The 12,935-nt window shown below is 46.6% G+C and overlaps 1 protein-coding gene across 19 annotated transcripts in view; it reads right to left on the bottom strand.

The window, feature by feature from the left end:
* Positions 1 to 12,935, bottom strand: part of ANKRD27 (ankyrin repeat domain 27) — a 51,144-nt gene that overhangs the window by 7,022 nt on the left and 31,187 nt on the right. For 14 of the 19 annotated variants that reach the window (XM_082438510.1, XM_082438509.1, XM_082438508.1 and 11 more), the window contains 5 exons: positions 11,470 to 11,529; positions 11,260 to 11,379; positions 10,133 to 10,177; positions 8,019 to 8,141; positions 125 to 322 (listed from right to left, as the gene is read on the bottom strand). In XM_082438510.1, the coding sequence (XP_082294636.1) occupies positions 125 to 322; positions 8,019 to 8,141; positions 10,133 to 10,177; positions 11,260 to 11,379; positions 11,470 to 11,529 (546 nt within the window). Of the gene's footprint in view, positions 1 to 124; positions 323 to 8,018; positions 8,142 to 10,132; positions 10,178 to 10,352; positions 10,433 to 11,259; positions 11,380 to 11,469; positions 11,530 to 12,935 lie in introns of those variants that run through there. The other 5 variants (XM_082438513.1, XM_082438519.1, XM_082438514.1 and 2 more) reach the window with 4 other exon arrangements.

The following is a 12,935-nucleotide window of genomic DNA, read 5'->3' as shown; positions in this document are numbered from 1 at the left end:
TCGGCACTGGGAGGAAGGAAATGGGCCCGTCCTCTGGGCCAGCAAGCAAACCCTTCCCTCGGCAGCACTCCTGCCAAGTAAGGTTCTAACCCTATACACGCTGCCCAAGAGCCAGGACCCATACCTGGAAGTGGCCCTTCTGGCAGGCCAGGTGGAGTGGGACAGCCTGCTTTGCGTCTCTGGCCCCCACACTGGCACCGTGCTTCACGAGGAGGAGGATGAGGTCCGCCCGACCATGCAGGGCAGCAACGTGAAGTGGGGAGGAACCATCCTGGTTGGTCACGTTCACACCAAGCCCACTGGCAGGAATCTTTGCCAGCTTCTAATAAGTGCAGAATGTGGAAACGGAAATGTTGTTAGTATTTAAGGAAGCCGGCTGAAGGAGCCAAAGCCATCCGTCCCTCACAGCCCCTCTGTAAAATCTGGAATCACAGCGGCATCCTGAATCGGGTTGCCCACAGGTGAATTACTACTTTAGAAAGGTATGATACATCGAAGGATTAACTTCCGTTTTCAAGAAAGCAAGCCCCCTACGATGATACCGTTTTATGCCATGGCAATTGAACGGGGAAGGCAAAGTCTGTTTGACAGATAGTGCTGGAACAACTGGACATCCACATATGGGAAAACTGCCCATCAATCCTTACCTCACACCAAACACAAACACTAAAATGCATCACAGACCTAAATGTAAAAGCTACAGCTATTAAACTTCTTGAAGTAAACACAAAAGAAAATCTTTGCAACATTGGGATAAGCAAAGATTTCTTAGATAAGACACAAAAAGCAAAAGCCATAAAAAAAGTTTGACAAACTGACTTAGTAAAAATGTTTAATGTTTGCTCTTTGCATGAGGAAAGTAAGAAAATGAAAAAGCAAGTCATACAAGGGGAGAAAAATGTTTGCAGATGTGTGTATCTGACAAAGGACTTGTACCAACCAGAATTTAAAAGCAAAACAAAACAAACTCTTACAACTCAACAAGACAATCCAACTTTAAAAAAAAAAAACAGGCAAAAGAAAAAAAAATACTTCACTCTGTATGATAGACTCTAGGTCCATCCACCTCACTACAAATATCTCAATTTCGTATCTTTTTATGGCTGAGTAATATTCCATTGTATATATGTGCCATGTCTTCTTTATCCATTCATCTGTCGATGGACACTTATGTTGTTTCCATGTCCTGGCTATTGTAAATAGAGCTGCAATGAACACTGTGGTACATGACTCTTTTTGAATTATGGTTTTCTCAGGGTATATGCCCAGTAGTGGGATTGCTGCGTCATATGGTAGTTCTATTTTTAGTTTTTTAAGGAACCTCCATACTGTTCTCCATAGTGGCTGTATCAATTTACATTCCCACCAACAGTGCAAGAGTGTTCCCTTTTCTCCACACCCTCTCCAGCATTTATTGTTTGTAGATTTTTGGATGATGGCCATTCTGACCAGTGTGAGATGATATCTCATTGTAGTTTTGATTTGCATTTCTCTAATGATTAATGATGTTGAGTGAAGTAAGTCAGAAAGAGAAAAACAAATACCGTATGCTAACACATATATATGGAATCTAAGAAAAAAAAAAAAGGTCATGAAGAACCTAGGGGTAAGACAGGACTAAAGACACAGACCTACTAGAGAATGGACTTGAGGATATGGGGAGGGGGAAGGGTAAGCTGTGACAATGTGAGAGAGTGGCATGGACATATATACACTACCAAACGTAAAACAGATAGCTAGTGAGAAGCAGCCGCATAGCACAAGGAGATCAGCTCCGTGGTTTGTGACCACCTAGAGGGGTGGGATAGGGAGGGTGGGAGGGAGGGAGATGCAAGAGGGAAGAGATATGGGAACATATGTATAACTGATTCACTTTGTTATAAAGCAGAAACTAACACACCACTGTAAAGCAATTATACTCCAATAAAGATGTTAAAAAAAAATAGGCAAAAGATTTGAAAAGACTTCACAAAAGAAGACAGTTGAATGGTCGGTCAATGAGCACATAAAATAACATCTTTAGTTTTCAGGGAAATGCAAATCAAAATCAGGAATCACAAAACCAAAGGGTCAGAAAGCAGATCAGTGATGGTCAGGGGATGGAACATGGGATGGGGCAAACTTCAAAGGGGCAGGAAAGAATATTTTGGCTGATAGAGATAGTCTATATTTTGACTGTGCTGGTGGTTACACATTCGTTTGTCAAACCTCAGAAAACTGTTTGCTACTTATCTCTGAAGTTCACCTTCATTTTTATCATGGAACTTCCTTTTTATTCACAATGGTTTTAAAACCAGTCATGCGGATATAAGAACAATCCATCAGTAATTAAAAGGGCAAACAAAACAAACCAATAGAACTAAAAACAGACATTAAATTGTGATGTTGAATCATATATTTGATAGTGGAATTAATGTCAATGTTTTCTGTGATCGATCAAGGATTAAAACTTGGGTTATTGGGGCTTCCCTGGTGGCACAGTGGCTGAGAATCTGCCTGCCAATGCAGGGGACACGGGTTTGAGCCCTGGTCTGGGAAGATCCCACATGCCGCGGAGCAACTAGGCCCATGAGCCACAATTACTGAGCCTGTGCATCTGGAGCCTGAGCTCCGCAACAAGAGAGGCCGCGATAGTGAGAGGCCCGCGCACCGCGATGAAGAGTGGCCCCCACTTGCCGCAACTAGAGAAAGCCCTCGCACAGAAATGAAGACCCAACACAGCCATAAATAAATAAATAAATAAATAAAAAATAAATAAAAGTAACCCAGAAGGAGTGCAATGTAGCATCTCTGTTAAAAAAACAAAAAAACAAAAAAAACTTGGGTTATCTAGTTCACTTTTCGATGATTAAAAATGTTATCTCTTTAAAAAGCTATGCTAAATTTAAAGGGTGAATTTCACTGTATATATATTATACTTCAAAAAAATCAAAAACAAGCAGATGAAGAAGTAGAAGGGAAGAACATGATGAAATACCACTGCACACTTACCAGAATGGCTAAAGTTAAAAAGTCAAAATACCAAGTGCTGGCCGGGATTTGGGGCAACTAGAATTCTCACACCCTACTGGCGGGAATGAAAAATGCTACAATCACTGTGGAAAACTGATCATTTCAAGTTAACATATACCTCCTGCATAACCCAGCAATTATACTCCTAGGTAATTACCCAAGTAAAAATATATTTACACAAAGAACTGTACACAAATGTTCACAGTTGCTTTATCCACAAAGCCAAAAACAGGAGACTACCAAATGTCCTGATTCCAGGTGTTGCATGTAATCAACAGTTTATTCTTTATCGCTGAACAGCGCCCCGTGGCATGCCCCTGCCGTACTTTGTTTAGCAGTTCACCCATTGAAGGGCACGTGGGTCGTTTCCAGTTTGGGGATACTGCAAATAAAGTTGCTGTGTACATCTGTTTACAGGTTTTTGAGAGAACATAAGTTTCCATTCCTCTAAGATAAATGCCCAGAAATGCAATTGCTGAATCATGTGGTAATTACATGGTAATTCTATGGTTACTTTTATAAGGAACTGACAACAAACACTGTTTTCCAGAGTGGCTTTTATATTCCCACCAGCAGTGGATGAGTGAACCAAGTCCCCCACATCCTCACCGGCATTTGGTGGTTTCACTTTTCACTAATTTTTATCTTAGCCATTATGATAGGCGCATAGCGTTATCTCACTGTGGCTATAATTTGCATTTCCCTGATGGGTGATGACCTTGAACATCCTTTCATGTGCTTACTTGCCACATCTAAATGCTCTTCAATGAAATGTCTGTTCATTCCCTTTGCCCATCTTCTTATTGGTTTGTTTGCTTTCTTTACTATCGAGTTTTGAAAGTTCTTTATATATTCTAGATTCTGGCCCTTTGTCAGATATGTGCTTTGCAGGTATTTTCTTCTAGTCTGTAATCTGCCTGTGTGGCTTCTTTGCATGGGCTTCCACAGGACAAGTTTGTAATTTAGAAGTCCAACTTATCCATTTGCTCTTTATGGATCATGGTTTGGGTGTCAAGTCTAAGAACTCTTTGCTTAGCCCTGGATTCCAAAGATTTCTTCCTGTTTTTTTCTAAAAGTTTTATAATTTTACATTTTACGGTTAAGTCTGTGATCCATTTTGAGTTAATTTTTGTACAGGGTGTGAGTTTATGTTGAGGTTCATTTTTTTGCCTGAAGATGTCCACTTGCTCCAGCACTGTTTGTTGAAAAGGCCGTCCTTCCCCCACTGACTTGCTGTCAGTCAACCTCAGTTGACTATATATGTGTGGGTCTATTTCTGGGTTCTCTGTCTGTCCCAGTGATCTGTGTGTCTGTCCCTCCACCAGGGCCACACTGTCTTGATTACTGTAGCTACACAGTTAGCCTTAATATTGGGTAGAGTGATCCTAATTTATTCTTCTTTGCCAGGATTGTTTTAGATATTTTAGGGCCTGCGTCTTTCCATATAAATTTTAAAATAAGCTTGTCTATGTCTACAAAAACTTTGTTAGGATTTTGATAGGAATTGCATTAAAACTGTAGATCAATCTGGGAAGAAATAACATCTTTACTAGGTTGAGTCTTCACGATCTGATATATCTAAGTATTTACGCATTCTTTGACTTTTTTCATCATTTTGTGATTTCCAGCATACAGATCCTGTCCACGTCTTGTTACGTGTATACCTAAGTAGTTCATTTTTTTTTTTTTGAGCAGTTGTAAATGGCATTGTATACATAGCATGTGCTCATTCATGTGCTAGCTGTCTAACTCAATGTGTATGTCCCATGCTAAGAAAATTAATTTGACTTTACAAAACAGATATAATGGTGTTATCCTTTGTACTGCAAGATAATACTACTTTATTAAAAAAGCTTCACCATGGATGTCTCTAACCTAAGAATATTGAAATGACTGAGTTTTTCATTCACTTGTAGCTTTTTCAGCTACAGGGTATTGTGTACATTGGGATGTACAACTTTTCTTCTGTCCACATGCTGCTGGATATGTACAGTCCAAAAACTGACTTCCCCAATGTGGGCTGCTATGAAAAACAAAGGGATTAAAAAGGCAGATGCTGTTTCAAAGGATGTGATGTGAATGAAGTAGCACAGCCTTCAGGCCCATCAGTGACTGTATGGCTGGAAGCAGTTACTGTGTCTCTGCTGTCCTTCTGGTCATTTACCCACTCTGCTCTCCCCCACCTCACAGTTCATTAATTGTAGCAAGAAACTGAATTACACATTACAGCATCTGTTGAATTTATTGGATAAATTTATGTTCCTTGCTCTTTTAAAGCCTACTATCTTTTTCTCTTTTTGTAATTTCTCAAAGACACAAAAGTAAATTGCTTCATGCTGTGATTAAATTAAAACTATTCTTCTAGCCCAGTGGTGTGTTTAGAGTTTGCTCAGCGATGCAGAATAAACCGTTGATTACACACAACAACCTGGAAATCAGGCTGAGTGAACAAAGCCAATCCCCAAAGGTTCCATGCTGTATGATGACTTTTTTATAACATTTTTGAAATGACAAAATATTAGAACAGATTAGTGGTTGCCAGGGGTCAGGGATGGTGGGTTGGGGTGACAGGGAGAGAGGTGGGTGTGATTATAAAAGGCAACATGAGTTATTCTCCTTGTGAGGAGAGAACGGTTCTGTACCTTGAATGTGGTGGTGGACACACAAACCTACACGTGATAAAACTAAACAGAACGCAGGACAGTAATGGAAATACAAACAAAAATAAACAAATGGGACCTAATGAAACTTAAAAGCTTTTGCACAGCAAAGGAAACCATAAACAAGATGAAAAGACAACCCTCAGAATGGGAGAAAATATTTGCAAATGAATCAACGGACAGAGGATTAATCTCCAAAATATACAAACAGCTCATGCAGCTCAATATCAAAAAAACAAACAACCCAATCAAAAAATGGGCGGAAGGACTTCCCTGGTGGCGCAGTGGTTAAGAATCCGCCTGCCAGTGCAGGGCACATGGGTTCCAACCCTGGTCCAGGAAGATCCCACATGCCGCGGAGCAACTAAGCCCATGCACCACACTACTGAGCCTGCATGCCACAACTACTGAAGCCCATGCGCCCAGAGCCCATGTTCCACAACAAGAGAAGTCACTGCAATGAGAAGCCTGCGCACCACAACGAAAGAGTAGCTTCCACTCGCCGCAACTAGAGAAAGTCTGCATGCAGCAACGAAGACCCAACGCAGCCAAAAATAAGTTAAAAAAAAAAAAATGGGTGGAAGACCTAAATAGACATTTCTCCAAAGAAGACATACAGATGGCCAAGAGGCACATGAGAAGATGCTCAACATCACTAATTGTTAAAGGAATGCAAATCAAAACTACAATGAGGTATCACCTCACACCACTTAGAATGGGCCTCATCAGAAAATCTACAAACAATATATGCTGGAGAGGGTATGGAGAAAATGGAACCCTCTTGACTGTTGGCGGGAATGTAAATTGATACAGCCACTATGGAGAACAGTATGGAGGTTCCTTAAAAAACTAAATATAGAATTACCATACGACCCAGCAATCCCACTACTGGGCATATACCCTGAGAAAACCATAATTCAAAAAGACACATGCAGGGCTTCCCTGGTGGCGCAGTGGTTAAGAATCCACCTGCCAATTCAGGGGACATGGGTTTGAGCCCTGGTCCAGGAAGATCCCACATGCCACGGAGCAACTAAGCCCATGGGCCACAACTACTGAAGCCTGTGCGCCTAGAGCCCATGCTCCGCGACAAGAGAAGCCACCACAATGAGAAACCTGTGTACTGCAATGAAGAGTAGCCCCTGCTCACCGCAACTAGAGAAAGCCCACGCACAGCAACAAAGACCCAATGCAGCCAAAAATAAATAAATAAATTAATTAATTAAAAAAAGACACATGCACCCCAATGTTCATTGCAGCACTATGTACAATAGCCAGGACATGGAAACAACCTAAATGTCCATCAACAGAGGAATGGATAAAGAAGATGTGGTACATATATACAATGGAATACTACTCAGCCATGAAAAGGAATGAAATTGGGTCATTTGTGAGACATGGATGGACCTAGAGACTGTCATACAGAGTGAAGTAAGTCAGAAAGAGAAAAGCAAATATCGTATATTAACGCATATTTGTGGAATCTAGAAAAATGGTAGAGATGAACCGGTTTGCAAGGCAGAAATAGAGACACAGATGTAGAGAACAAATGTATGGACACCAAGGGGGGAAAGGGGGAGTGGGATGAATTGGGAGATTGGGATTAACATATATACAGTAATATGTATAAAATAGATAACTAATGAGACCCTGCTGTATAGCACAGGGAACTCTACTTCACCTTGCTGTACAGTAGAAACTAACACAACATTGTAAAATAACTATACCCCATTTAAAAAAAAAAACAAAACTAGACAGAACGCGTAAATAAACACACGTGCAGGCATGTGCGCGCACACACACAAGCACAAATAAAACCGGGGAAATATGAGTAAGACGGATAGACTGTATGCATGGTAATATCCTGGTCGGGATATTGTACTGTGCTTTTGCAAGCTATTACCATCGGGGGAAACAGGGTAAAAGGCACAGGACTCTCTCTGTGCTTGGAGGGAGGGTCCTCCCGCAGAGGGTGCACCAACGGGAGCAAAGGCAGTGGGCAGTGGCTCTTGCCTGCATCCTCCCAAGGGACCACGGCCACATGGACGGAGACCCCTGGGCATGTCTGTTCATAAGCTCCTGCCTTGTGACTCAGGGGCCTTGAGAGCCACCGAAACACTAAGCCCGCGTTCATGACCCTGTTCCCTGACCTGCCCGTTCAGAAAGCAGGCAGCCGGAGCCAGATCCTGCATGAGCGCCCACTTCCCTCTACCTTGAGCTGCATCTCAGGGGGCACCTGCAAGCAGCCAGTCGGCCGTCAGCTGGCTGAGAAGCAGACAGCTTTCCTAAGGGGAAAAAGAAGAATTTGCCCTCTACCCCCACCCCCCGACAGAAGAAAAGCCAAACCTTTTGAGCTGGGGCACATTTGGGGCACTGGCACAAGGGGTGACAAAATTCAAGATCCACCGCCCTGAAAGCATCCTCCGCTTCATCCAGGTCCTCCTCCGTCCACTCCAACAGGTAACGCACCTGGCGCCGGGCAGTAAGGAGAAATAGGGACTTAAAACCCATCCGCAGCTTCTTTACAAGTTATGGTATCTTAGACAGACAGACAGACACACACACACACACACACACACACACACACACACACACACTTCTCTAATCAGGACCTACTGATACATTTCCTCAACCACCAAAGTAACTTATAAATGATGGCTGCTCCCTCTTGAGGATTCCAGGGTTCACCTGTGCTCAAGCCTTTCTCAGTCCTTTCAGTAGTGACAGAGAGACACTGAGCTCCCATTTCTGCAGCTTGCGTTAGACTCTTTTCTTCTATCTTAGAAAGGGGCAGAGTGGTGTTGCTTCAGGGTGACGGCTTTAGAGCCCTAGTCCTGGAGCATCTCGTGAGCACCTCCTCTTACGTCATCTCACTGTCCGCTTTCAACAACCGGTCCGTCTCATCCTACGGGGGAGGAGACTCACTCCGGGGGCCACTGGTTCAAGGCCACAGGATGAGGAGGTGGTGGCCAGAACCTCATCACAGGCTCTCTGATGCCACGCCAGTGTCCTTTCCACTTTAATGCCCTAGCCCACAGGTGAAAGCACTGAAAAGACCCCTAACAGGTCAAATTTATGTTCCAGTAAACACAAGTTTCTAGGATGTTAAACGTGAGAAAAGAAAACAATATAAATACATTTCTAGGCCTGGTTCTGAGCACTGAGGAAGTCAGCAGAAGCCTGCAAGGAGTGACAAAGGGCCCCAGGAAGACCCGTGCAATCCCAAACACCCCCCGCTCCAGGTCCCTTCCACGTTTCTGACAACAGATGCTCCTCAGGGTGGAAACACCAAAGGCCTCACCTCAACCGGGGCCTCACCTAACAGACTGGCGGGGACAGACCGGACCGAAGGCAGTTCCTCTTGGTGATTAGAAGGAATAAGACAGGGGAAGGGAGCTGAGGGGCGGCAGCCTCGGGCACAGAGCAGACGCACCATGACACAGGGATGGTCACAATCTCTTCTCCACACTGGCTCTCGCTGCGGCTCATAGGGAGCCCTGAGGAACTCTTCCTTTGCTTCCCCCCAAGAACACTGGGTGCCCTGGGGCTGGTCTCTCAAGGGGAGCAACAGCCAAATCCAGATGCCTGTGTCCTCCCCACCGAGTAACCATGTGTCAGGCTGATGGATTCACAGTGGCCTCTGGGCAGAGGCTAAGACACTACCAACTACCTTCCGATTCTTAATACCCCGGAGGCTGTGATGATCAGATGCCAGGAACTTCTGTCCACCACCTCAAGCTCCATCATTGGCAAAAAGCACTCTTGAAACACACATCCCTGTGAAGCGCTCTTGTAAATCTGATCCACTCAGGCCTCCTAATCTGGTAAGCGCTAATTCACCCCTCCTTTTAAAGTGGAAGACAGAACAAATTCCTTTCAGGAAGCCAAAGGCAAGCCAGGGGAACTGCCCATGGGCGTCTCCAGTGATGTCATCATAGATGTTCCCTGACACCTTAGCACCATCTCGTTCGGACACTTGCTTGTGAGACCTTGGAGCCCCAAGTCTGAGACTCAACTTCCCAGCCAGGGATTCACACCGCCCACAACTCCTGCAGGGCCACACCAACACCCTCTGGGCTCTGGCCTCCCCTTCGCCACCTCCACCCTTCCCCACCCGGTCTGTTCACCCTGCTCCCAGCTAGTGGACTCTGGCCCCGAGCCCGCACTCTGTGCCCCTGGACACAGGCTGGTCCTCTTGCCAAGATCGCTGCCCTCCTGGAATATGAATGTCTAAAGGGCAGGGATAGGCTCACACTGCAGCTTCATTCCACCCGCCTCGTTACTTGCAGGGGGCACGGGGCACATCACATCCCATCACCAAGTACTAATGAAATGCACCCCTTCTGCGTGAACGTGAACAAAGAACCCTGACAGCTCCTGACTCACCTGGAGACAAGACACATGAGCACAGCTGCTTAAGCCGAGAGCAAGCTGCTTGAAATTCACTTCTAAAAACTCACCATTTCTAGGTCACCATCAGCAATGGCTCTTAAAAGTTTTTCTACCTTAATAAAAGGAAAAAGAATGTAAGGAAAATTATAATACAATAAGAATAGAAATAATAAAAACAACCTTCTGAAAACCTAGTAGCTTTCCTGTGTCTCTTGATCTCATTCAGTATCTTTCAAACACATCCCCAAAGTTGTTCAGATAGGGCATCCAGGAGGGGCCGGCGTGCACCTTCCGTGTAAGGTCTGTAAGATGACCCGCCATTCATGTGGCACGGTGGGACGACAGCCACCTGGGAGCACAGGCGCTTCCTAAGAGGGCAGAAACCCTTCAGAACTGCATCTATTCAGCTCTCATTATCTGCCAGCTACAGGAACCATGAGGGCAGGCACCCCCCTAGGAACGACTCCAGGCCTCTGTTAGACTCTGGAGCACGCCTCTTGGCTTTCTTTGCTGTGGTTCTGCATCGGGCTAGGCTTACTGGCCCTCCGAGAGCAGGTCACAGCCTGCGCATGACAGGGGAGGAGGAGCCCGGGGTGGAGTCAGTGAGGGCTCCCCATCCGCAGGGGATGGGCACATCCACGCCACGGTCTGCTCTGTGGGCTGACGATGGACAAGGTCTAAGGTAGGTTAGACGGAAAAAAACACACAAACAAACAAAACAGGCTATGAGTCAGCGTTTACAAAACGCAATGTGTGAGAACATGTGCACGTCTACGTAAACTCTGCAGGAAGTCAGGAACGAGACACATCAGGTTAACAGGGGCGCTGACGGAGCGGGAGATAAGGGCAGAGAATTTACTTCGTAAAATGATCTTAAAGCAGTGGACCTACAGGTTGACTTTACCTGTACTTTTCTTAGAATACCCCCCCCATCTCTCTCTCTCTCTCACACACACACACACACACACACACACACACACACACACACACACGTCCGTCCGTGAAGGGCAAGCAGGGTGAGGCTGGCCGGGCTCCCCTCGAGGGCACTGACCTTCACCACAGCAGACATGTTGCCCCAGCGGCGGCGAGCAGGCTGGCGGGGTGGCTCTCGCCAGGCCGGGGCTCTCTAGCTGGCCCCCAGAAAACAGGCCGCCCCCCCCCCGCCCCTCTCTGCCCTCCGGTCCGGGGGCCTCACCTCCCTGTAGTCCTTTCTGGGCTCCTCTTGCCTGGAGCTCAGCGACGCGGAGGAGAAGCTGGAGGCGGAGGAGCCCTGGCTGATGGAATCCACGGAGCACTGAGGGGGCCGCGCGGGCACCTGCAGCCAGGGAGCCCAGTGAAGGGTGGGTGAGGGCCAGACAGAGGCTGGGCTCAAGTAGGGCCGGCAAGCGCAGCCCCGTTCTCTTACCTCTGAAGACTTCTGCCCCCTCTCGACGGACGGATGGTGGGCTTCCATCATGGACAGAATCTAGGAGGCCAAAGGGGACGCGGAAAGTACTGAGATGGGTCGCCAAGGTCTCGTCACCCCTATGGCCCCACTGCACCCACCTCCTCGGAAAGCCACGTGGCCCAGCCAGGCCCTCAGAGAGACAGGGGGGACACCAAGGCCCAGAGCGGGTGGGAACCTACTCAGGACCACGCTAAGTTCAGCAGGAGGAGCCAGTGCTCCCCACGAATGGCTCAGTGGACAAGGGAAGCCCAGGCACAGAGGGGCCTCAAAGGCTGCCTCATCCAGCCTGGGCTGGTGGTCCACAGGCCTGAAGTGTGACCGTTCCACTGGCAGCCACGGGCCTTAAGTGGGACCAGCTCGGAGCTGAGCCCAGAAGGCCGTCTGCTCCTTGTGTCTGCAGAGCTCCCTCGGAAGGGCCTTTGGAGAAGCTCCAGTGCAGAGGTGCCCTCAGCCCCTCATGGGCATCTCAGGCCAAGGGTGGTATCACCCAGTTCCGTGGCTCTGGCTGCTACAAAGCTGAGACCCCGGGAGGGCATGGGCAGCTGAGGCCCCCAGGTCAGGAGCAGGGATTTAAACCTTCAAAAACCACACTCCTACAGGTCTTATGTTGTGTTCTTATCACACACACAAAATAATAATAATAATCTATAAATAAAGAGGGCGGGAGGAAACTTCTGGAGGTGATGGATGTATTCATGGCACAGATTGTGGTGTTGCTCTCATGCGTGTGGACTTGTCTCCAAGGTCATCAAGTTGTATACACTAAATATGTACAGCTTTTTGTATGTCAGTCATCCCTCAATAAAGTGGTTTAAAAACAAAAACTGTGCTACTCCTATAAGAAGACATAAACTAAAAGAACTCCCTAGAAGAGGACTGGAAATTATAAAACATCAAGAGGCAGAAAGTAGGGCCTGTGCAAAGGGAGACACTTGGAGACCTGTATTAAAATGGCATCACCTATGTGAGCCACTAGCCGGATGCTCTGGGCCTCAGGACCTCGGATGGCCATCGCACGTGGCCCTAGGCTTCCTCTGGCTAGTTGGCCAAACACGCTTCTCTGCGGACACCCCTTCAACAGAGCTGCTGCTGGGAAGGCCTGGCCTCTGGAAGTTCCCATCGCTCCCCACCTGCTCATGAGCAAGCAGTGCACGACATGTGGCCCCAAACTACGTGCTTCCAGAAATTACCAGCAGGACGTGCTAGTAGTTCATTAATGAATCATTTATGAAGGAAATTACACCCAACGATGTTCGAAGTTGGCCAAATCAGAATAAAGTTTTAGACGCTGAGGGTGAAGGAACAGGAAAACAGAGCTGATGCTTGCTGCTTCCAACACCCCGTCCCCGCTCTTCCCGGCTGGAGCCACCGTCCCATTTCCTCTCACTCCACCTGCCCAGAAACCAACAGCACTCAGAGGCCAG

This window comes from Balaenoptera physalus (assembly GCF_965194825.1).
Source record: "Balaenoptera physalus genome assembly, chromosome: 19".
Lineage (NCBI taxonomy): Eukaryota > Metazoa > Chordata > Mammalia > Artiodactyla > Balaenopteridae > Balaenoptera > Balaenoptera physalus.
The sequence above is the reverse complement of the archived record's forward strand: the minus strand, read 5'-3'. Positions and strand labels throughout refer to the sequence as shown.